The 26105-nt window shown below is 38.6% G+C and overlaps 2 protein-coding genes across 13 annotated transcripts in view; one reads left to right on the top strand and one right to left on the bottom strand.

Moving 5' to 3' along the window:
* CNOT9 (CCR4-NOT transcription complex subunit 9) overlaps positions 1 to 7936 on the bottom strand; it is a 31252-nt gene extending 23316 nt beyond the window's left edge. Inside the window, exon 1 of the mRNA XM_082466112.1 lies at positions 7804 to 7936. Coding sequence (XP_082322238.1) covers positions 7804 to 7827 — 24 coding nt within the window. The 5' untranslated portion in view covers positions 7828 to 7936. The remainder of the gene's footprint in view (positions 1 to 7803) is intronic.
* Positions 7937 to 8390: 454 nt separating this feature from the next.
* USP37 (ubiquitin specific peptidase 37) overlaps positions 8391 to 26105 on the top strand; it is a 90882-nt gene continuing 73167 nt past the window's right edge. For 2 of the 12 annotated variants that reach the window (XM_082466082.1, XM_082466080.1), the window contains exons 1-6: positions 8391 to 8588; positions 12582 to 12723; positions 14149 to 14232; positions 15192 to 15265; positions 16913 to 17137; positions 22004 to 22175. In XM_082466082.1, the coding sequence (XP_082322208.1) occupies positions 16982 to 17137; positions 22004 to 22175 (328 nt within the window). In that variant the 5' untranslated portion in view covers positions 8391 to 8588; positions 12582 to 12723; positions 14149 to 14232; positions 15192 to 15265; positions 16913 to 16981. Of the gene's footprint in view, positions 8589 to 8631; positions 8774 to 8803; positions 10149 to 10288; positions 10940 to 12581; positions 12724 to 14148; positions 14233 to 15191; positions 15266 to 16912; positions 17138 to 22003; positions 22176 to 26105 lie in introns of those variants that run through there. The other 10 variants (XM_082466083.1, XM_082466081.1, XM_082466086.1 and 7 more) reach the window with 9 other exon arrangements.

Genomic DNA, 26105 nt, shown 5'->3' with positions numbered 1-26105 from the left:
TCATTTCTCCTGCTTGCTAGAATGAACCACAAGGTGTTCTGCTAAACGGACTAAAATACCACGTAACTTAAGTCCTCTTTAAGTGCCTCAGAGTAATCTGCTAAAAGCTGTTTTGTAATTCCCATCAGTGATGCTCCTCAAGAAAACATAGGCTCCTAAATGATGTAGAAGGAATAGGGTAGTTTTCCTGCCCTCCGCTCCCAACAGCAAAAACAGTATGGTCCAAGCACTTGACTTTTCTATGTTGCCACAGATAGGCCCTTGACTTTAAAAATTATTTTTGGAAATGTAATTCCCACCAGAAGATAGGATACGTTTATATTTAGAGTATTACATCACCTTAAAAGCTCAGTAAAAACAAGGGCTAAAATTTTAGCTTTGGGTTTCCTGCCCACAGTCTCTTGGATGACCCACAATCCTAAAGAGGGCCCCACAGACAATGCTCCAGCAATATAGTATCTATCCTGATTAGTCATTACTCATTCCTAGAGGCCTGTCATCCAGACACCACCATCAGTAAACTCCATCACCCTCTCTAGAGCCAATGTGTGACTTGTACCCAGCACCCTGCACCCTATCCTGTCCCGGGGTACCCTAGGTGAACAACGCCGGGCTGCATTGGTAGACACCAGTCAGCATACTGTGGCTTCTGAACACCAGGTCCTATCTCCACATATTCCATTTCCAGAGCTGGTTTGACTACAGCAGAGGAGATCGTGCCCCTGGAGTGGTGCTGGCACTCTGGAGGGTCAATATCTGGGGCCTACTTGGGTCCCTAAGGCCATGACCTCCTGCTGCCAGTAATACTCCAACTTCTGAAGCTGCTTGTGGGAACTGCAGCCTCCATTGGACTTTAGTTCTAAGAGAGCTAGGGACGTCAGGTGGGTGGTAATGTGGCCCTCAGGTATAAGCTTAGAGATGAGTTCTGCAGCCACTCTAACAACGAGAAGGCAGTTAGGGCAGTTTGGTACCAGGAAATATCTGAGGTAGGGACCCTCCTTTTCATCACCCCTGGTGAATTTTGCCCCAAATTTAATAGGAGGAGTTAGTTTAAACCCACTGAATACCTATTTGTTATTGGATGAATACAATTATTTCTTGCTCACATACATAGTGCTTACTCTGTTAGGCACTGTCTTAAATAAATACTTGTCATTACCACCCTCATTTCATAGATGAGAAAACTGAGAAGTTATTTAAAAGTTAAGTGGCAAAGCCCAGGATTTGCATTCAGGCGGTCTGGCAGCAGAGTCCATACTCTTAACTGCCTCGCTAATGCTGCTTCTCACTTGCCTGAAAGATTAGGTCTGATCTAAACACAACTTTCCAAAAAACTATTTACTGTGACCTAGACAAAAGAGATAGGAAATACATAAAAATCTCAGACAAAAATTAAAATGTTAACTGCTGTTAGTTCAGCAGAATCTGAAAAACAATCAGCACCCCTGAACAGTATCATTGATACTAGGAGAAATTCTCTACTTATTGAGATTATGAGGTACTTAATAACCATCATTTTAATGGGAAAAGTCGGTGAAATAGTTTGACATAGTTCCATATGTCAAATCATGGCTCAGATGGGCATAATTTAGCTAGTGATAACCACCAACACACACACACACACACACACACACACACACACACACACACATCCCTTCCCTACCTACATCAACAAGTAATTTTATAACACACAAGGAAATTTAGTTATTTTGGAGAAAAAGGAAGTATTTTTACTCTTTTTTTTATTTTTATTTTTTGGCCGTGCTGCTTGCCTTGAAGGATCTTGGAACCCGGGACCCGGCAGTGAAAGCGCCAAGTCCTAACCACTGGACCGCCAGGGAATTCCCATATTTTTACAGTTTGAATTATGCACTGATTTCTACATTAACTTGTATTACCAGACGATTGATAAAATACTTTGGACTTAATCCCTGAATAAAGCCCCAAAGCACAACTCCAGCATCTTACTAGATCTTGATGGTAACAAAAACCCCAAATGCATCTGACTCTCCTTCTGAATCCCAAAGATCATTTAGGCACACCTGTCACAAAAATGTTAGAATCTGAAAATTGATGCCTTCCTAAAAGGGAGTGGGAAGTAAAAGAGGGGGTGGGGTAGATGAGGAAAGAGAGGGAACTGTATTGTACTTTTATTTATTTATTTTAAAAAATTAATTTATTTATTGGCTGTGTTTGGTGTTCGTTGCTGTACACAGGCTTTCTCTAGTTGCGGTGAGCTGGGGCTATTCTTTGTTGCGGTGCGCAGGCTTCTCATTGTGGTGGCTTCTCTGGTTGCGGAGCACGGGCTCTAGGTGCGAGGGCTTCAGTAGTTGTGGCACGCGGGCTAGGCTCCAGAGCGCAGGGTCAGTACTTGTGGCGCAGGGGCTTAGTTGCTCTGCGGCATGTGGGATCTTCCCAGACCAGGGATCAAACCTGTGTTCTCTGCATTGGCAGGCGGATTCTTAACCACTGCGCCACCAGGGAAGTCCCTGTATTGTACTTTTAAAAAACATGGTTTCATTGAATGATCACAGCACCGTGGTTATCATCCTCCTTTTACAACTGATGGAACTATGAGTAAATGGTGGGCAGACTTCCTCCTCCTCCAATTCTCTATTTAAAGATTACCTCTAAAGATTCCTAGTTCAATTGCTACAATTCTTTAATTTATAATTTACTAATATTTTCTGAGGCTGTGGCTGATACAATCTACTAGCACACACCGTCCAGTGGCAGAAAAGCTAATTTACCTGACTTCCCTTTTGGAGACTACCTAACTTAAACACATTAACAATAACGGCAGGATACTACCACAAGAGCAGAGGTTAGCATTTCTTGAATTGAAATCTCTGGATCTTTTCCTTAGAAAAATACACAATTGAAAATTGTTTTGCACATAATTTATTTTTACCTAAAATTTACACATAATTTCAGGGAATTCATAGATCCTGCCTGTACCCCTTTTACAGACCTAGAATTAAGAACATGTTTATCAAGTTTAAGAATAAGAAAGACCTTGGGAATTCCCTGGTGGTCCTGTGTTTAGGACTCTGACCTTCCACTGCAGGGGGCCCGGGTTTGATCCAGGGAGCAGGGAACTAAAATCCTGCAAGCCACGTGTAGTGTGGCCAAAAAAGAATTAAAAATAAATAAAAATAAAAATAATAGGAAAGACCTTGATTTGCAAGCAACTACACAAGTACCTAACTGGAATGCACACTGGATTGGGAGCTAGAAGTGGCTTCAAAACAGTTTTGCCATTTTTACAATTGTGTGACCTAGAATAAATCATTTACTTTTCTAAGCCTCCATTTTATCATTGGTTATATGAGGGAACTAAATTAATTATCAAAGTCTCAGCTCTAAAATCTCAAAAATTTCTTTCTTTAGTTACAAGTGAGAGACTAATCTAACTGGCTACAAAAAAATCAATTTTATTAAGGTACAATTTGCATACAATAAAACTTTTAAGGGCACCCATTTAAGTGTACATTTCAATGAATTTTGAGAAACCTATATACCCAAATAACCACCACCACAATCAAGATACATTACTGGACATTCCATTATCCCCCCCAAATTCTCTATATTCCTTTCAGAAAACCCCACACTCAGCCCTCCACTATAGACTAGGTTTGATTTTTCTAGGAACTTTTAATAGGAGGCAATGTTTATTGAACATACTATGTGCCAGTCACTGTGGATTACCTCAAATTATTCTCAAAATTCTAAGAGGAAACAGGTTCAGGGAGGTTTAATATACTAAAGTTCACACGAACAAGTATATGGCAGATTTACATTTAAACTCTAGTCTACTTCTCTATAGAATCAGTGAGTCCTACTTGGTCTACAGGATTGAAATCACAAATATTCCTCCAAGTTGAAGAAATTATTTAAGAACCCAATACAGAAGTTTAAGTTTGATATTCTGTTACAGTTGGATTTGAGTAAATAGTGGGTTCAATTAACATACCCAGAGGCAAAGTCATTTATGAGAAGTCTGATATGGACTATTAGTTATCACCCTCAACACTTCCAACATCAAAAACAAGATCAATTACATGTAACTATATACTTTTAGCTATAACCTGCTTAGAGTCAGTGGTCCTTTCCTTTTAACAGATGTGTTAAAAAATGTACTATCAACTAGGAGGGACTCATTCCCCCCTTTCCTGTTTATTGGTTTATATGTGGAAAATGTATTTCAAGTAACTTTTTTCTTTCAGTGAAGCTTAATAAGACATTTATCAAAGTGAGTCACCAATGGTTAACTCCAAGTGTCACTAACACAGGGTACTGATAGTTGGTCTTCCACTTCCGAAAAATCTTAACAGAATGTGAAAAGAAGATATTTAGAACTTAGAAAAGATCCACATTTACCCATAAATGGGAAAGAAATTATGATTCCCCCTCTTGAGTAAACTAAAAAATTGTTGTTGATGGCTTTCTTAAACAGAAAATGGCCAAATCTATCAATAAAATTTCATGTTCGAGGACCAAAACAGCTGTTGGTTTTCTTATCGATGAATATGTGATAGTGAATAAAAAATGGAATTAGACTGAAATAGAGATTATTTCTGAAGTCTGGAGATGACTCAACACGTGGCTTTGGGTGTCTACATAATGATGATATAACAAGAAAACACACTTTCTTAATAGTGCCAAAGGGAAATACTAAATTAGCTTAACTATCCTCATATCTTTATAAAATAAGGGCCAGAATGTTCTTCAAAATAACTTTTTAAAAATGGAAGTGAATAAACAAAGAAAAGTTGGTTAATTTGCTTAAATCTTCAACAGGAGACAGTTGTCTGAATTAGATCCTTCAGAGTGCATCATGTTCTTTCTACTTGCCAAAGAGGAGGGGTCTAGCACTGCTTCAACAAAGAGATATAAAATGACTAATGCAGCTGCTGGTTACGTGGAAAGTGAGGAAAAAGCAAGGGTTTAAGGATGTCAGAATTGCCACTGGAAATCAGTGGGGAAAAAAACCAAAAAACAAAGCATACCCAATGCATCTCCTAAAGGTTTACGTTTGCTGTTTTAGATCACTAGCATAACATTCATCACAAAAGACCCATGGTATGTGAAGATCTGTGGTTCTATTAAGCTGAAGCAGTCTTCAAGGTCCACAACAGGTGATCTGTTACTTTGCTGAGGCAGGAATTAGAGTCCCAAGGCTGAAGTGTGGGAGCAAGTCTTTTAACCAATGAATAAACCTAGCCAACCCCTGAGCACTTTCTTATTCTTATTTAATACAATCCTGTGGGGTATTTCTGTTTCTATTTAGTAGATGTGAGAAAGAAATTATATTCTGCAATGGCAATAATGAAGATGTTAGGATGTATTCTGCAAAGAATGAGAAGAGTCCAGTATACTACAAATTGCTGGCATAATAAAATACTAAAGGAAAGAGTCAAAATTTAAGACATATCCCAAATGATCTCAATTCCTCCATCTAGTGAATAACATCCTGCATTTGTATGTGATCACATTCTCCTTTGATAGTATTATCTCCCTAGCTGAAGTGATTTACTTGTTATTCAAAAAAAGAAATAAAGATACACACAAATTTTCATCATTAGACAAAAAGTAAGCATCTTCTCAAGCGGTTTAGATTATTGCAGGCACTGCTGCATGTATTATTAACTCCTCAGTTTTTAGTGAGGGATATATACCATTAGTGTCCCTTTACCCAGATCAGAATAACACAGGCAGTTTAGCCTAATGGAAGGCATTAAGGGTTGGGAAAGAGGTGGTTCAACTTTTTTTGTGCTTCAGATTCACTAACCAAATATTCCAGTGAATGAGTGGTACAAATGAACTTGTCAGAGCTTTTGTGTAGCCCAAACAGCATAACAGGTGAAAAAGTATCAAAAGCTCAATTTCTAAATAAAGGTAAGGCACTGTAAATTTACTTGAAGAAACACGTACTGAGTATTTTAAGTAATGAACCACAGCTCTAATGGCTGTTCAAAAGATGTATTAGGGAGCAACTAAAAAGAAAAGGAATTGAATAGGTAGAGTCTGGGGAGGCACAGGGGAAAGAGCAGCTTGGTATCAAAGCCTAGAGAAGACAACCAGATTTTGAGAGATGGACGAGCCAAACTTAGCAGAATCCTTTGTTTAACCTGCCCCCCTCCTACCAGCAACAACCTCATTTTCTGACTAGCTTCTTCCCATATTACATATAAAATCTGGAAGAAACAAAAAAGCTGGGGAAATTGCAGTCACCTAGTTAAGAGATATATAAAAGGTACCTCTCTCTGTGAAAGGTTACAAACACTTTAGAAACATGGTGCCAGGAGGCAGAGATGCCACTGGCCCTGGAAATGACAATGCTGTCTGTAGCCTAGTCACACTCAGCTCACTTTCTGACTTTAAATTTAAAGTTGAGACAACTTTTGTCTTCTATTTAGGATTTATGTTATTTTGCCTGGTAATGCAACTTTAGTATATTACTTTCTCTTTAAGTCACTTCACCTTGGTGAAACTGAAAAAGCTGGATGGGCATTCAGAAGAATATGCTCAAATCACAAGATCCTGTCTGCCCATTACGGCTATTTGCTCTCAGTAGTCACCTCCCTCATCTATACCGCGTCATTCAGCAAAATATTTGAGCCCTTACTTGGTGCCAGGAACTGACCTGGCACTGGAGTAACCATATAAACAGGACCCACATGATCCCTGTCCCTGACCTCAAAAGGGGGACAAATAACAAACAAGTAAATGAATACAAAAATTACAAGTTGGGATCAATTCTTTGAAGGGTACTCTAACAGAGAAAAGTTGGGGGGGTTACAGAACTACTTTAAATAGGGCGGTCAGGGACGGCAACTCTAGGGAGATTAAGACAGAGACCTGAGGGAAAAGGAGCCGGACACCCACATGGATGGGTGTGTGTGTGTGTGTGTGTGTGTGTGTGTGTGTGTGTGTGTGTGTGTGTGTGTGTGTGTGTGTGTGTGTGTGTGTGTGTGTGTGTGTGTGTGTGTGTGTGTGTGTGTAAGAGATGCAACCTGGAGTGGAAAAGCGTTAAGTAGAAGAGATGGAACGGCGGCCAGTGTAGCTGGAGCCTGCGGAGCAAGTGACATAAGAGGCTGAAAACCTGGGTAAGGAACATAACGTTCAGGGAGGGCCTTGTAGGCCAAGGCAAAGAGTTTGGATTTTCTCTCAATGCAATGGGAGACCACAGGGTTACTTCACATAGATTAATTTACACTATCTGTTTTTCTTGGTAAAGGATCACGCTAGTAAAATGAGACGTGTGAAAAAAGGTTTTAAGCGCAGAGAACCGTCAGTCGGACATAATAACTATTCGCTTCTCCGGGTCTCGGATTTTGCATCTGTAAAGCAAGTGGTTTGAGCTAGAAGCCATTTCCTCCCCGCCGCGATGTGCCTAGGCAGGGAGTTCCGAGAGCACGGGCAGTGTCAGGCGGACTGCGGAAGTGCCCTCGCCCCCGCCAACGCCAAGCACGCAACTGGCGCCCTGAAACTGTTGGTCAGCGAAATGAATCAATGAATGGCCCGTCCGGGCCGCGAGAGAGGCGCTCCAGCCGCGGGACCAGGCCCCGGGGCCAGAAAAGAACGCGCTACGCGGCGTCAGAGACCGCGGGAGCTGGCCGGCGAGGAAAGTGGGGGCCGGCTCCGCCACAGCCAAGCGCGGCGAGGAGGGGGGCCGGGACCTCGTGGGTTGAGGGCAGGAGGAGCAGGACTCCCGGCCCGACACAGGGAGCTGGGAGAAAAGGCCGAAACGCCAGGCTGAGGTGGCGTTCTGGGCCCAGGCTGGGCAGCCCAGTCACTTACCGCAGCCGTCGCCAGACTGTGCATGTTGGGAGCGGCCGCCGCTCTCCTCCCACCGCCGGACACGCCCGACCCGCGTCCCAGCTTCAGCGCCTCTACCGCCGAAGCAGATGAGCCGCCGCAGCCGCCATCCGCATCCGGCTCGCTCCGCCCCTTCGCAGCCCCTCTGACCTTTCACCCCTGACCCCGCCCACACAACCTCTTCCCGCCTCTCAGCTCTTGGAGTTAACAGTCCTAGAGTTTGTCCTTTGTCCCTTAAGTTTCAGGACCGGAAGGACATCCGCCACCTACTAGTCCCCGCATCCCCGGCTTGGAGCAGGTATCTCCAGAGAAGGGCGTGAACTCTGACCCTTCTCCGGAGGCCAGTGAAGGGCGGGAAAAGCTGGGCAGTCCCGGGAGGACAAGTAGTGCGCATGCCCAACTGGGCTGAGTAGGAGGGAAAGGGTGGGAGGGCCAAAGTGAGTGAAGTAGGAAGTGCGCATGCGTACTACGGTCAGGGCTGGGGCGAAACTTCGCTCGTACTGGGGCGGGGCGAGGGCGTGGAAGGGGCGGAGTTTTCAGGCTGGGGCGCATGCGCCTCATCTGCTCGCGTCGGGTGTGCGTGCGTGCGTGCGTGTTTGCGTGTGGTCACAGTTCCCGCCATCAGCCGCTCTCCCTGACTGGGGGAGCGAGCGGCCCCTCTCTTTCGTGCCCGGTGTCCCTTCCTTCCTAACCCCCGGCTCCTCCCCCTCCGCGCGGACTCCGTGCTTCCGGCAGGCCTGTCCGAGGCTCCGAACTCGCAGGCACAGGTAAGGTGGGCCCGGCGAGCGTCTCAACTGAGCCGTTTTACCCTGGCGCCCCGACCCTGGCTCCCCCAGCCCCCCCGGCCCACCCACCCAGTGCAGTCCGCCCACTTGGCGTTCACTCTTCTGGAGTTCGCCCCGGTGCTGCTCAGCCCGCCCCCATCCTCGCGACGCCCCCTCTGGCCTCACAGGTACTCCACTTAGGTCTTTTCCCAGGCTTTTCCTCTTCTTCGACCTGGTCTTTACTGTCACTCGCTCCGTCTGCGACCCGAACCTGACCCTTCTTTGCTAGGGTCTGTCGTCCGCCACTCGTCCCTTAGGAGGCCTGCTATCCCTTCAGGTGACTTCCGTTGCCGCATGTCCATCAGGCCTTGGGATATGATACTGTTTCACTCTCTTGACTGTTCTTCACCTTCTCTCCTAACCATTTCTCACTAAAAGGCATGATTTGTATTTTTTAATGCCTTTGGTTGGTCCCCATCTCTAGCCATCAGATCAGGTTGTCAGGTTTACCTGTTTTAGGTCATGAACCGTGAAAGGAAATGATAATTGATGACAAAATTCTGTGTCTGAAGAGTTGGTCTGTAGTGGTTTTGTAATCCTTTCAAAATTTAGGCTCTGTGTAAATACCTTTTTTGGGGTGGCAGTGTCTGAGAAGTCTCTAACAGGAAAAGCTATCTAACAGAGGATGTCAAGTAGGCAGTTGGGATATACTGGGTTGGAGCTCAGAGGAGAGCTCTGAGCTGGATATATAGGTAAACGTATATAATATATAGATGTCATCTGTCATGTTGATAGTAATTGAAGCTATGGATGTGGATGAAATTGCCTAAAGAGAGTACAGTGCTAGAAAAGAAAGGGAGGAGCACCTGAGGGATTCTTGGTGTTTAGTAATCAGAGGAGTCCAAGTCTTGTAGAAAAGATAAAGGAAGTTATCAATAATGTTGAATTCTGCTGAAACGTAAAGTTGAATGAGGACTGAAAGGCCTGTTGACATCAAAGTAATCGATTATCATAGGGAGAGATGTTTGATGGAGTAAAATGGTTATCTGGGTTCAGTCCTAGGTTGTTCTCCTTTTACTCTTCCCTTCCACCCTATGCTTTAAATTCTACCTGTATATTGATGAGAAGTTTTATTTCCAGCGTGTTCCTTTTGTTTTCAGCTCAAGATCTAAATAGCCAACTGTCTGCTTGACATCTCAACTTGATTTTTTTTCTTAGGAATTTCAAATATAACATGTCTGAAACCAGTCTTAATTCTCTCCATACCCAAATGCTTTCTCTTCTGGTATCCTATTTCATTAAGTGGTATATCCATTTATCCATTTACATAGTATAGAAACCTGAAAGCCCTCATCCCATGTATCTATACCCTCTTCAAGTTCTGTTTATTCTTACTTTCATTATATGTCTTTAATCTATTTCTGTACATTTTCATTAGCACTTTTCTAGTTCAAGCCACAGTCCTCTCTCTCCTGGACTTAATGTTTCCTATATTCCCATCTGTAAAGTGGGAATAATAATCACCTTATTGGATTGCTATGAGGATTAAATTAAATAACCATGGTAAGCACCTGACGTAGAGTAAATAGCCAGTGAGCATTCATTGTTATTGTAATTGTCTTTATAAGCTGAATCACTTCAATACTCTCCTGTCTGGTTGTCCTAATTTCTTTCATTCTTGCTCCTTTCACTCTCTTCCCCAGACCCAAACAAACCACATCACTTTTCCATTCAGCAGTAACACATCATTTCTCTGCTTAAAAGCCCACCCCGGTCCTTAAATCAGGTACCCTATTATAATCTTTCATCATGCCTGAACTTTATACCATTTTTCAGAACTTTTAATTGTATATTTACTTGTGTGATTATTTAAAATGTGTCTTCTACTAGAATATGGGTTAGGAACTATTTCATTTCTATTTCTCAAGAATTTGTTAAATGAATAAATAAATTGGAGCTTGCTATAAGAAGCATCATGTCTTTGGGAAACACCAGCTTACTGATATTCTTGTCATCTGATGACAAGCATCTTTTTTCACTCTGCAGACAAATTAAAGGACACAAAAAACCAAAGGGTTTTCCAGCTTTGGATGATTTTACCCATTCTTATGTCAGAATCATTCAGATTTTAGACTCTTTGAATTGGAGATAAACTTTATCTAGGTCAACTTCTCTCTTTACTTTCAGCGACCACACTAATTTTATCTCTTTGTGCATTTGTCTTATGGATCTTTTTAGGAAAGAAAGCCCTTAGAAATCAGAGCAGTGGTTTATATATTTTAACAACAGGTTAAAGTATGAGACCAGTGAAGATGAGGTTTCCAAAAATATATAAAGGAAAATTCCATGTTTAAGTAAGTGGTTGGTGGTAGTTATGGAAGAAAATACTAAAATTTAATAATTTGTGTGTGTAGAACAGGATTTATGTTGAGAAATAGAAAATTAAAAGTAGGAGTGCCAAACACAGAAGCATTTGGATTTATTTTCTAGATAGTGATGAGCTGTTAAAAATGTTTGGGAGAAAGTTTCAGTTAAGCAAGATGAATAAATTCTAGAGATAAGCCGTACAACATTGTACCTATAGTTAACAATACTGTATTGTACACTTCAACATTTGTTAAGAGGGTAGATCTCATGTTAAGTATTCTTACCATAGTAAAATAAAAATAATTTTTTTTTTAATGTTTGGGAGGGGAATTAGCATCAGTAGCGCGTATTTTCGCATTTACTAAGTGCCTGTTATTTTGTTGGGAGTACAAAAGAAAAGACAGGGTCCCTCCACCCTCCCCCTGCCCCCTTTAGAGAGAAAGTTAAGGAGGCACACTTTAGTTGGTAAGAGATAAAAAGAACAGTCCTTTAGAAAGGGTATTATAGGGTAAAGGATTTATTGGATAGAAAAATCTTGAGAGAATGGAGACTGGAAAGTAGTTGCTACAAATCATTGGGGATGCAATAAGATAGTGGTTAAAAACATGGCTTCTGGTGCTAGACTTAGTTTTGTCTCTTACTGACTCTGTAACCATGGATAAATTACCTGATCTCTCTAAGCCTCAGTTTCCTCATTTGTAAAATAGAGATATTAATAATCCCCATCCTTTAGGATTATTGTGACGATTATGAGATATTGCATGTATGGTGCTTAGTACTGTGCTTAGTAAATGTTGCATAATAAATACTAGGTGGGAAGAATGGCAAAGTGATGCATTTCTGAATTAGGGTAGTAGTGATGAAAAGACTGTGTTTTAGATAAATGAGAATGAGGTTAAAGCTGATGCTAAGATCTTTTTGCCTGAATGACAGTGGAAGGACAAATGTAGGGAAGTCTGGGGAGTCTCTTAAAGAGGGCGAGGACTGTGTCATGTTCACATGTGTATCCCTAACACAGTGCCAACAGATTGGAGTAGCTCAATAAATGATTTTTTACGAAGTGAACAAAGGAGTTTAAAGTTGAGGTTATAGTATTCAAGGAGGCAGTGAGAAATGTTTGGGTAGAGCTTCAGGGAAAGTTGAGGCTTTGAGAGGCCTAAATTTGGGAAACAAGCCCATGAAGTTAATTTTGAAAGAAAAGTAAAAACCAAGTTTACCCACCTTTTGAAATTTGTATCAACACATCATGGAAGTGGTATTTTAAGATTTAAGACATCATTATGTAACAATGTTTATAAAGTCAACAAAGGATATACTCTTTTTTTCATTGCCTTCTTAGTTTCAAAATGTAGCAGGAGTAAATTAACCAAGACACAAATTGCTGAAGGTGCATGGTCCTGGAGTCCCTTGTTTTCCACAGCAGATATATCCCTAGAGTTCTGTTGATTACGTGTGTGTGTGTGTGTGTGTATATATGTGTATCTTGAGCATTAAATGTTTTCAGTAAAGTAATTTGTGGTTTTTAAGTAGTCAAAGGGTTAATTTTTGTTGTATAAATGATCACTTTAAAAAAATTTTAATTTTGTAAATGAGTTGTTTTTAAAAAAGGCACACTTATATTTTCTTTAGCTGAGTTGATGGCTCCCGGAGAACTGGCATAGCTGCAGAATATGAGTAGTTCCCCAAGAAGAGCGCATTGCCTTTGGCACAAGGATCAGAATAAAGGTGAATTGTTATTACATAGGGTTTTTCAGTAAAAAGTCACTGAAAAGTAAGTAATGTTTTTATTTTGGATATATGTTTCCAAGAGTATGCAAACTGGCAAGAATTGACAGTTTTCTTCTATTTTGTAGTAATAGTTTTGTGCTTTAGCATGCTTTCTTAAACCACAGAATACCCTCTGGATAAGAATGTTTTCAAAGCAGTACCTAAAATATGAGCATTTAAGTAACTGTAGAGGGTGTAGAAGCATTCTTGTCAGTGTTGTTGATTGAGCTTTTCATAGCCTGCTCAAAATTGAACAGTAATTTTAATAATAGTGAAGAAATTTAGGGAAAGGGGAATCTCTTTGGATGTACTTAAAGAATAATTGGTTTTTCTTGTACTTTGTCTTCCTAATATTGCTTTGATAGTGAATTAGCATTACAGAGTTAAGTGAAACCTTGTCTTTGTCCTAGGTTCATAGAAAGTTTAACTGTTACTGGATCATGCTAGATACCAAAAAGGAAACTTAGTGTTCTTTCTCTTAACCAAGTAGGGCAAACCCTGATAATATGATCAGTGTACAAAAGTAAATATAGTTAATTCATTTAGTGCAAGAGCAGATAATGGACTAGCTTGAGGCATTAAGAAAAAATCTTATTGATTCTGCCAATTTTATGTCCTGTACCTTTTAGATTTTTTCTTGTAGAAGAAAGAGAGATTGCTAATAGAAATGGCTAAGAAAATGTTCAATATCTGATGTAAAATTTTATACAAACCAAAACTGCATCAAAATGTTTGAGAATTATATCTAGAGAAATCATGTATTACATATAGAGAGAATTATATAGAGGGAAACAGAAGTAACCAATAAAGTTTTTTTATTGAACGTTCAGATCTTCACCTCCAAATCTTGTTAAATAATCTAATTTTTAAAAATATGTTTTTGTTGGAGGAATCAAGGTCAATGTCCTTTACTTGCATTTTGGTCTTTAAGGAAAGCAGTAAGATAATTGGGGTTTATGTTATTTGCTTTTAATTTGGCACCCTGACATAAGGAAAGATGAGGTAATTTGATAAACCTCTTTCTTTAAGTGGAGTTTCTTCATTGAACAGTAAATTATATGAATCCCAGTTTAGGCAAGTTTACTAATGTTTTTTGTTTTAATAATGCATTCTGTAACTACATATTCTTGTTTTTCACAAATGATTTTTCTCTCATTGAATCTTAACAAGATATGTGGACAGTTTTGCATTTAGGAGAAATTCAGATGCACATAGAAAAAGCCTAGATGTAGTATTCAGAAGATGAGGTATACAGTGCAGAGTGATACTCTTGTAGAGAGCTTAGTAAACATAATCCTATATTGGCCATATAAAAGGGATTTATGGTTCTGGTATCTGCTGCTGTATATTTTAACAGTAAATCGAATAAAGTTGATAGTGCTCATTTGTTCATTATTCTTGAATAATGAGTTTGTTTCTTGTGTGCCAGACACTGTCCTATTGGGGATGCAAAGACTAAAGAACATATTTCCTGTCTTCAAACAGCAGAGTCTAGCTAGGGAGAGACAAAGAGGTAAATAGACAGTTTATAATACAATATGATAAATGCTCTCCTAGAGGTAAGCACAGGGTACAACAGAAGAGAAAAGCATTCAGTGCTGTCAGTGTGGATATGGGGTGAGAGAAAAAGTGAAAGATAGCTGGGAAAGCCTTCTTAGAGAAAATAATATCTAAATTGAGTTTGATTTTATAGCCAGGAGAAGAAAAAAAGGGGGGTGGTGGGGGATGGGGAGAGTAGGTAAAAATACTGCGGACGTAGACCACAGTGTGTGCAAAGGTACAGTGGCTTGAGAACATATGCCTTTTTTAGGGAAATTGTAGGTAGTTTAGATGGGTGGATTTGGAGGGTTTGTTGGGGATAGGGAGGTAAGCAGGGCCTGGATCATGAAGAGTGTTTATGCCATGTTAATGAGTCTAGATTGAATTGTGAGGGCATTGGGGAGCTGTTGAATGATATTGAGGAGAGTGATGTGATTTGATCTGAAGTTCACTATAAAGATGTCTGGAAGGTATATGGAGGTAGAAATGACAACTTTACCTTCCATTTCCAGTCCAATACCAATAATCATCAAGAGAGAAGTCAAAGATAACTCATGTTTCTGGCATGGGCAACTGGAGTAGGAGAGGGGCCACATATTCTTGGCAGTGCTGAGAGACAGAGTGGAAAAAATCTCAAGGCTATATCTAAATGATGAAGCACCAAATTATTAATTGTAAAAAAAAGCATTACAAACACATTGCTGGCCCAGATTTTGTAGTTACTAGTTTGAGCAAAATGTCACATTAACAGGTCTGTAAACAGTAGTGGCCTTTATTACTTTGATGGATTCATACACCCAGCCAATTATACTATCTAAATCTGTCCACAATTAGGCACTCAAAAAATTTGATGAGATGAGTGAGTAATAGTAGAGGACTTACAATGCATAATACCTTTAACTATTCAAAGTGTTTTCATCTCTCTCTTTAAAGTTATTCCTAGCTGTTTGATGTACAGCACCTAGAGGCCTCGAACTAGGATTCCCCAGGCTGTATTCTACCTACAGGTGGGTTTTGTTTGATTTGTGGCTTTTAAAAATAAGTTTGAATTCATTGCCCACAATTTGAAATGGGCAGTTGACATAAAATTTGGATGTCATTTTCTTGAAGAATTAGATGATCTGGCAATGCTAGGTTCACTGTTTCTACATGGCAAAACCGGCTAGATTTGAGTAGCAGTTTTCATATTCTGCCTGCCTAAGTCATTTGTGTCACCTACCCGGCCTCTATAGGCAGTGAGTTGGTGACCCTTGTTAACAAGTTATTTGTCTGGGATCTTTGGATAAAGAGGTGTTGCAGACAAGGAATAAATTCAGAAAGTGGACACTAATTCCATTCATATTGAAGCTGCTGCCTGTGGAGTGCCTAATGTGTGTTACTTCATTTAATATTGCAACACTAGCATTTTCATATTCCTGTTTTACAGTTGAGAAAACTAGTTGTTAGGAAAGTTAAGTTACAAATTAGTAAGTGACAGAGCTGGCTCTTGATATGTAGATCTAGTATGCTTTTCCTTTGTACATATACTACTACTTTTAGCTTTTCTAGTTGAGCTGTTTAGGCAGAGGCAAAGTTTAATGATTTTTAATTTATTAAATTATAAGGAAGAATCTGTATTAGAGGCAATGTTTTTAGAGATTTGAAGGCTATAGTATAAATTTTGTTTTAATTTTAGATGATTGCATATATGTGTGTATGTGTGTAACACACGCACTCTTTGATAACATTTTTTGCTGTTACTGTAATTGCATTTACTTGCTGACATCTGGTAAGCTGGTTTGAAGAGTCTTAGACATTCTATCATTTCTGTAAGTATCAGAAGTTCACTTGGGAAATTTGAATATTTGTCAAAGATAAAATTGGTAAATATTCTTTCCAAGAATGGTAATATTAAGCATAAATAGTAGGTGGATCTTAGGAACAGGGTTTTTTTTTTGGTTTGGCTGTTTTCCCTAGAGAATAAATGATTTTCTCAAGTAATATAATTCTTTAGGTTAAACTAATTTGATTATTCTCACAATTATTTATTCATTTAAACTAATTTGGTTATTCTCACAATTAATTACTCATTATTCTCACAGTAGTTTATTATTTATTCACATATGGATATGCATAGACTACCAACTGGTAGAAAGAATTATTTGGTGATATGATTTGATGTTTTGCTAGGAACTCAATTCTAACAAATGGAGTCAGCTGACTGAAAATATATTTTTACTTATATTTGAAATTCAAGATCCTTTAGCATCATGAAGGAAGGTAAAAGTTGCTCATATTGCCATGGGCACTCACACTGAGAATGGAATCTTTAATATTCCTGATTGTCTTGCCTTTAGTGGCATCAGTATGGTTGTTAATGGTACAAAATGCAAAATTTAGACACTAATGGACACGGGTACACGGCAAAGGAGAGAACATGTGCAGAAAAAATAAAAGGTGGGTAAATTCAGTCACTGAATGTCAGTGACTGCTTCATTTGTTTTTCTTACCTGTGCCATCCAGCTAACCAAAGCCTTTGAGGATACTTAGTAAGAGGTAGTTTATTGAAATGGAGAAAAGGACATAAGATGGTTCATTAAATGTTCTCTTTCAAACTCTTGTTTTAATCACTAGTAAATTGTAACTTATTATTTTATTTTATTTTTCTTCCTTAGAATCTGTCAGGTGAAGGTATATTTTTTTCTTTTTAATTTGGCTAGAAGCAATTTATTTTTAAAGAAAGTATGTCTCCTCTGAAGATACATGGTCCTATCAGAATTCGAAGTATGCAGACTGGGATTACAAAATGGAAAGAAGGATCCTTTGAAGTTGTGGAAAAAGAGAATAAAGTCAGCCTAGTAGTTCACTACAATACTGGAGGAATTCCAAGGATATTTCAGGTATTACCAAATTTTGATTTGGAATAGATCTTCAATCACATCCTTTAGTGAATAGCTGTTCTGTGCCATACTAAGTATCATGGTAGCCCTCCTAGATTACTATTTCTTGCTTCTTATTTCCAGGACACTAATACTATTAGGCATATATATTATAAATTATTCAGCAAAATTGTTGATGGTGTATAATAAAGAGTAGGAAGTAGTCACCATTATTGAAGAGAAAACTGGTGGGAGGAAGCTGAGAGGAACTGAGTTTGGATACTATCTATCTAAGCTATGTTTAAAACCACATTAGGATAACTTCAGTTATTTTTCCCCCCTCAACATATATGATAAATTCATCACCATTTAGTGTTAGCTTTTTTTTTTTTTTTATTAATCCTTAAGCCTTTATTTCAACTTAAAACATCCCTCAAGTTTTTGATGTAGGGCCAAGGCCTGTCTTTTGAGTTTAGGGCCTCCCATTAGTGCTTTGCATCCTACTTCTCATATAAGCCACACGTCTGAGGGTTTCACAGTCATTTTGTCTCAGTTTCTTTAAAGTGGAGTGAGATCTTAAAGACATTTTGTGAGGCAATCAGATTTTTCCAGATTTAATGATGTTTTACAGTTGGCTCTCCCACGCCTAAGTTGACAGTACATTTTTAGTAACTCACCTTTAATGTGCCTTTCCCAGGCATTCAACTTGGATCTTATAGAAACAACTTATCTCTTTTGCACTCATATTTCTTTAAGTAACTTTAATTAAATTGTGTAATTACAATGATCGGAAGAACTAGCATAAACAGCTTTGGGAACAAACAGATTGGCTTTTGGTGAGCAGACAACTCCACTGGTGAGAGTGGCAGGGTGCAGACCTGCTAGAGTAGCCACTGCTGGCTGTGATCACGCAGCATGTCTTGGGCCTTGTCTTTACATTTGTAGAGGGAATGGAGACCACAGATTAGTCAGTTAAGTGTCGGCCACCTAAGAGAGCCCTGACTCAGTATGGCTTCTGTTCCATGTCTGGCCTAGAAGATGAATACCTTGAAGGTCTAGGTTTTATCTTTGTGGTTAGTTCCAAAACCTAGCACAGTGGTGGGTGTATAGTGGGCCCTCAATAAACATTGATAAACCAGCTAACCGACTATACCAACAAAAACAACACTCAACTTTGCCGCTGCACATCTTCTGGTGAGGGTCCTAAGCACCATTCCACTGTGCAGAAGTTGGATTAGAGAGAAAGAGCTAGCAAATGAATTCCTAATACCGCTGTAAGATGAGATGATGTATACCATTAAGTAGTAAAATGGAAAGCAGCTATAAAGAAGTGAATTTTGTGTAATATGTAATTAACCCAGGTAACTGACTAACACAAAATAATAGTGAGACAATACACTTGATAACATCTTATAAAGGATTAGATAATATTCTTATATGAGGAAAAAATCCACATTTACAACCACAGTATTTGACTGCAAAAAGCCTCTCTGATGATTATGTTCTGGACCAGCCGGGTCAAGAAAAAATTTCCCTGACTGATGTATCCTTGCAGTATTGAGTTTATTTTTATTTTTATTTTTTTAATAGATCTTTATTGGAGTATAATTGCTTCACAACACTGTGTTAGTTTCTGTTGCACAACAAAGCGAATCAGCCATATGCATACACATGTCCCCACATCCCCTCCCTTTTGAGCCTCCCTCCCGTAGTCCTTCCTGTCCCACCCCTCTAGGTCATTGCAAAGCACCGAGCTGATCTCCGATCTCCCTGTGCTATGCCGCTGCTTCCCACCAGCCAACTATTTTACATTCGGTAGTGTATACACGTTGATGCTTACTCTCACTTCGCCCCAGGTTCGCCCTCCCACCCTGTGTCCTCAAGTCCATTTACTATGTCTGCGTCTTTATTCCTGCCCTGCAGCTAGGTTCATCAATACCATTTTTTTTTTTTTTTAAGATTCCATGTATATGTGTTAGCATACGGTATTTGTTTTTCTCTTTCTGACTTACTTTCATTCTGTATGACAGACTCTAGGTCCATCCACCTCACTACAAATAACTCAATTTCCTTTTTTTTTTTTTTTAGTGTTAGCTTTTAATAAGACTCATTAGTGTCTTCTTAATTACTTCTTCATAAATAATCCTGCCAAAGGTTGTGGTATAGACCGTTCAAGGATGATTATTCAAGGTCATCCTTACAGCTGTTTTCTTCTAACTGTTAACTTTTGAAGGATCTCATTATTTTTTCACTGCAAAAGATAGGTAATTTTGTTTTCACTTCTGTCTTGTGCAGCCAAGAACTAGTGTTGATAAGAGTTGAATTTAATGTCTTAGTTACATTTTTCTGCACTTAAAAATGCTATATTTGTTAATTAGATCATATAAAAGTATAATATTCTAAAGTACTCTTGAAGAACAATTTATAAAACTTTATGCTTGATAACCAGAGCTGAAGTAAAATTTCTATTTATCTTTGCTTTTAAACTTGGAAATACATTGATTATGATTTTATGTATCAAAGATATTCTTAAATAGATTGGAGGTGGTGACATGGGTAATAGAAACGATAGTTTCTACCACATGTATATATCTACTAATTGCCCATCTCAATGAAAGAAAGATTTTTTTCAAATAGAGATTCAGTCTTTCAGTCCTCATCCCAAATTAGCACTGAGTAAATATTTAAATACTTAAACAAACATAGATCTTTAGAAGCATGAGGAATCTACCTGTGATTACACCTTCATCTCAGTTCTAGATGAATTTGCATTCAGCATTCATTTGTTAACCACCTACAGATTACCGTGGTGGGTACTGTGCTAAGGGCTAAGAATACAGAGCTGAATGAGACACTTTTCTTCTCAAACTTAAGAGTAACCAGATACATTCTCAGCTGTAAAATTATCTCAGAGATACTGAGGTAACACAAAGAAGGAAGTGTTTTGTGCTCCGAGGATTTAGAGGATAGATAGGAATTTGCCAGACATAGTGGAGGTAAGGTGGAGGTGATTTCTATAATGGACAAGCACATGCTAGTGTGAGTCAACACTCAGGGAACCAGAAAATTATTTTAAAATAAATGCACAGTAGGGAGTGAATGGCAGAAGTAGAGGCTGAAGAGCTAGATAGGAACCAGATCTTGAAGTATCTTGTTTGTCATACTAACGGGAACTTAGATACTAAGGAGCCAAGAATCTTAAGTTTAAATTCATTTGACAGCTAGGCGGATGACTTTGTTTCAAGAGCTAGTGGGAGAATAAGGATGTGTAAGAGGTTATTGTGGGAGTTTAGATGAGAAATGAAAGTCCTGAGCAAAGGAAAAGACAGTGGGAGAAGCAGGTGGAGGAAAGGGTAGATTTGAAGAGATTTCAAGAAGATTTAATTCATTAGATTTGGGGGGTGAGAGAGAAAAGAGTCTGGGGAGATTCCTAGGTTTGAGTGGATGGCAGTCCCTTTCATCTTGTCTTTGATAGGGGGCAGAGGGGAAGAATTGGGGCATGAGGATTGGGAGAGATGAGTTTTCTGAGGTGTCAGGCATTTAGATAGTGGTATCTACTAGGCATTTGATAAACAAAACTGGAGCTCCGGCAGAGATCTGGACTTAGAGAAAAGGCTGAGAGGCCTCACCATATGGGTAGTAACTAAAATTGTATGACTGGCTAGGATTTTTCAGTTGTTGAAATGATCAAGTTCAAGATTATTCTCATATTGACTGAAATAATGGTTTTATGCAGTCTCTTTTCCTTTTTGCACGGTAAACTGCTGATTTAAATATTTTGGAGTTAAAGCATCTGAAACTAGTTATTGTGTTTTATGATAGAATTTCTACTCAAGGACATGAATTTAAGACCAACTTTGAAGCTTAAAAAATGTCATTTAAGTTTAAAATAAATAAATTAAGTCTGGTAAAACTCATTTTTCATTCTTATCTAAAAATTGTCAAAGGTCAATTCTCCCTAATTAAAAAAAATTGTGAAATGCTATTACTTCTTTCTTTATGCTGTTCAGAGGCTATGTCTTCAGCAAAAGGCAGCTTTAGAAACCTCTGTAATATGCCTGCTGAGGGAGAGTGTTAGAGAATAAGGATGCCTGGTCGGCAGGAATTATTTAGATTAAAAAAGTGCAAGATTTATTAGTTTAGTCTTGGAAAAATTTCAACCAAGAGAAAATAAAATTTATCACTTAATAGCACATATCCAGAGTCTGGAAGAGTGTAAGACAAGTTATTGAACCAGTTCTGGGGAGTGGGAGAAGTAAGCTGAGGGAGTTCCAGGGTACTTATGATCTTTGTGACTGAAAGTTAAATGAACCTGCTTAGACAGTTAAAAAAGAAAAAAAGAATGTTCTAATGCTGGTAAAGGTTTATGTTGATGTGTTTTTGAGAAGTGGAATTCTTTTGAGGATTATAGTTTGGATTAGTATATCCTTTTATATTGCAGCTGCTTAAACCACTTGCTAGATATTTTATAAGCTTTTGTTTAAAAAAAAAAAAAGAAGAAAGAAAAAGCCTCTAATCCAATATGGCTTTCTAAACTGGTGATGGTATAACCAGCAAGGCTCTGTAAATTAACTTATTAGTTTTTATAACTTTATAACTGTACTTGAAAATATGCAGTTCCCTACCAAAAAAATCAAGAGTGTTAGGATTACTGTGTAAAATTTTAATAGTATGTGATTGCCTTTCCTAGAAGTGAAATCTTTGATTTAAATGTGTCAAAAATGGAAACTCTTTTTGGTTGGGGGGGAAAAAAAGAAAACTAAATTAATATGGGAAAAAGTAAGAAATGTGTAACTTAGAAAGTATAAAGTTTAGTATTCATTATACAACTTTTTCTGCTTCATTATAATTCATTTTTAATGATACTTTTCCTTTTGTGTTGATCAGCTAAGTCATAACATTAAAAATGTGGTGCTTCGACCCAGTGGAGCAAAACAAAGCCGCCTAATGTTAACTCTACAAGATAACAGCTTCTTGTCTATTGATAAAGTACCAAGTAAGGATGCAGAGGAAATGAGGTTGTTTCTGGATGCAGTTCATCAAAACAGACTTAATGCAGGTGAGCACTAATCCTCCCAGGGTCTGACATTAGCAGTTATAAAAATATTACTAGATAGTAGACCAGTATCCCTCATGAATATTGATGCAAAAATTTTCAACACAATACTAGTAGACCTAATTCAACAGCACGTTAAAAGAATTATATACCATGACCAAGCGGGATTTATTTCTGGAATACAAGAATAGTTCAAGATATGAAAAAATCTATCAATGTGATTATTCAAATTAGCAGAATGGAGGACAAAAACCACATGATCATCTTGATGCAGAAAAAGTGTTTGATAAAATTTAACATTCTTTCATGATAGAAACACTCAACAAAGTAGGAATTAAAGGAAACTACCTTACCTCAGCATAATAAATGCCTTATATGAACAGCCGATAGCTCAATGATGGAAAACTGAAAGGTTTTCTGCTGAGATCAGGAACAGGAAAGGATGCCCTCTCTTACCCATTCTATTCAACATAGTACTGGAAGTCCTAGCCAGAGCACTTAGTCAAGAAAAAGAAATAAAATTGGAAAGGAAGAAGTAAATTTATCTTTGTTCTCAGATGACATGATCTTATATGTAGAACACCCTAAAGATTCCATGAAAGAGTGTGTCTAGAAAAGGAGTAGGATTTAAATTACAATTGGGAAAACTTACCTTGTTACATAAATCTTATATACTTACTTTTTTATATGAAACTTATTCTGAGGTTTTACTCTTGCTATGAAAACAGAAGGTACTATAGAAAATCACACAGTATGATAAGATTCCCCTACCTCCTCCAACCCCTTTCATTTAAAATGTTTTGATTTTTTAAAAATATATATTTGTAGGCATCTTTGTAGGAATAATCTGTTGCTTAAAATGAGTTTTCCACTATTATTGTTAGTCTCCAGCTCTATCATCATCAGTACTTTGTTATTACTGATATTTTATAGTTGACAAACTTTTGAGTTTTTTAACTTAAATATAACACATTAAAAACATTTAAAAAATGAAGATGTAGCAATGCTGCCTTGCTTGGATTTAATTAATACCTCTATTTCATACACTATTTTCTTGTTTAAAAAATTTTTTTACGGTTGTTTGCCATTTGGTTTCTATTCATTATGTGTTCATGTTACCAAATCTGAACTATGTCAGTCTTCTAAATATTGAATTTTAGAATCAAGGAATTGAGTACCGTTTGAAAGTTTAGAATATATCAGGGATTATGTCTGTATTTGTATATTTGTTTTATTCCATCATATTAATTGAATCACTGTTTTAAGAATTGATGTGTGTAAGAAAAGCATGTCTCTAAATGCATTAGAGGGGACTTCCCTGGCGGCACAGTGGTTACGAATCCGCCTGCCAATGCAGGGTACACAGGATCTATCCCTGGTCCGGGAAGATCCCACATGCCGCGGAGCAGCTGAACCCGTGTGACACAAGTACTGAGCCTGAGCTCTAGAGCCCACGTGCCACAACTACTGAAGCCCACGCACCTAGAGCCCACGCTCCACAACAAGAGAAGCCACTGCGATGAGAAGCCCGTGCACCGCAGTGAAGAAGAGTAGTCCTTGCTCGCCACAACTAGAGGAAGCCCGCACACAGCAACGAAGACCCAATGCAGCCAAAAATTTAAAAAATAAATAAATAAATAAATAAATAAACAAACACATTAGAGTGGAAAGCACAGTAGACTGGGGCCCAAGTTTGAGTCTGAACAACGTGGCATAATGGAAAAACATGAGCTTTGGACCTAAACAGGTTTGGGTTTGAATCCTAGCTCTACTTGTTATTTCCTGTGTGGTTTTGGGCAGCTCCCTTAATAACTGAGTTTCAGTTTCCTCATCTCTAAAATGAATGTTTTATACCTTAATTTCAGTGCTTAATAAAAAATTAGAGCTCATTAATGTAAAGCATGACTGGCACATGATAGACACTCAGTAAGTCATTACTGCTTTTAGAGTGGCTAGCTGTGGACTCTGTACTCTTAGGCAAGTTGGGTTTAAGTTGCCTTAGCTGCCCAAAAGTGATAATATGTACTTTGCAGACTAGAGTAAGCTAATGAATATAAAAATACTTTGAAAAGTGTGAAACATTTAAAGTATAATATGTGGTGTTTGAAATGAATGGGAAAAAGACTAATATTAGATGAACATTGTTGTCTATAAATAGGATAACCAGCTAACCATTTAAGAAGATAATAAAACTGGATCCTTATCTTACTCCTTCATCTAAATAGATTTTACATTGATCAAAGATTTGAATGTAAAAAAAAAGGTGATAAAAGTATTATTAGAGGGCTTCCCTGGTGGCGCAGTGGTTGAGAATCTGCCTGCCAATGCAGGGGACACGGGTTCGAGCCCTGGTCTGGGAAGATCCCACATGCCGCGGAGCAACTGGGCCCGTGAGCCACAACTACTGAGCCTGCGCTCTAGAGCCCACATGCCACAACTGCTGAAGCCCGCGCACCTAGAGCCCTTGCTCCACAACAAGAGAAGCCACTGCAATGAGAAGCCTGCGCACCGCAACCAAGAGTAGCCCCCGCTCGCCACTAGAGAGAAGCCCGCACACAGCAACGAAGACACAACGCAGCCAAAAATAAAAATAAATAAATAAATTTTTAAAATAAGTAAATAAAGGAAAAGATTAATAACTTGGACTGTGTAAAAAATTTAAGTGATCTCTGACAAGGAAAAAAGAAAAGACAAAGGAAGAAAACTTTAGCCACAGTGACAGAGTTAATATTGCTAATATATAAATACTGACTTTCCGGGGCTTCCCTGGTGGCGCAGTGGTTGAGAATCTGCCTGCTAATGCAGGGGACACGGGTTCGAGCCCTGGTCTGGGAAGATCCCACATGCCGCGGAGCAACTGGGCCCGTGAGCCACAATTACTGAGCCTGCGCGTCTGGAGCCTGTGCTCTGCAACAAGAGAGGCCGCGATAGTGAAGAGGCCCGTGCACCGCGATGAAGAGTGGCCCCCGCTTGCCGCAACTAGAGAAAGCCCTCGCACAGAAATGAAGACCCAACATAGCAATCAATCCATCAATCAATTAATCAATAAAATAAATCTTTAAAAAAAAAAAAAAAAAAAAAATACTGACTTTCCAAATCAGTAAGAAAAAAGACAATTCAGTAGAGAAATGGACATATACGAAATTCAGGAAGAAAAACAGGTGGCCCATAAACACGAAAAAATTCTCAACTTCACCAGTAATTAAACAAATACAAATTCTTACTATCACATTGGCAGTAGTGTGAGGGGAGGCAAGATACTCTCATATACTTGGTAGGAGCTTAGAGATTTTTTTTTTGAGGAATAGTGATAATATCAATTTAGTTTAAAATTGTACATCCTTTACACCAACATTCTTTTTCTAAAGAGTTTTATCCTATGAAAGTTGTTCCATTAGTGCAAGACGATATGTAAAAGGATGTTCGGCATTATTTGCAATGTCTTTAAATTAAAACATTCCAAATGATCATCAGTGAGAAGTTAATGAAATTAAAATGTAAAATACTTTTTTTTTGGGGGGGGTAGGGGCCACACCACAGCTTGTGGGATCTTAGTTCCCCGACCAGGGATTGAACCCCAGTCCCCAGCAGTGGAAGCACAGAGTCCTAACCACTGGACTGCCAGGGAATTCCCTTAAAATACTTTTTAAAATATATAAAAATTCATATTTATACATTACTTTGCATGTTCTTTAAACTAGCATTGATTTCTTTAGAATAGAAGCCATTTAGTCTGTTTGCTGAATTTACAGAGAATGTTTTGGCATATACATTACTGGAAGTATATCAGTCACTGATTCTGACACATGTCCTTAGCATCCAGTGTCCATGTTCATGCCATAGATACACAGTGACTAACTTTTCTATAGTGTTAATTAGCAAATATTTATATAGGAGAATTTCTAGCATTTTCTTTTTGCATTTAAAAATTTA

Source organism: Balaenoptera physalus, assembly GCF_965194825.1.
Source record: "Balaenoptera physalus genome assembly, chromosome: 6".
NCBI lineage: Eukaryota > Metazoa > Chordata > Mammalia > Artiodactyla > Balaenopteridae > Balaenoptera > Balaenoptera physalus.
This window is presented reverse-complemented; position numbering and strand designations above follow the sequence as displayed.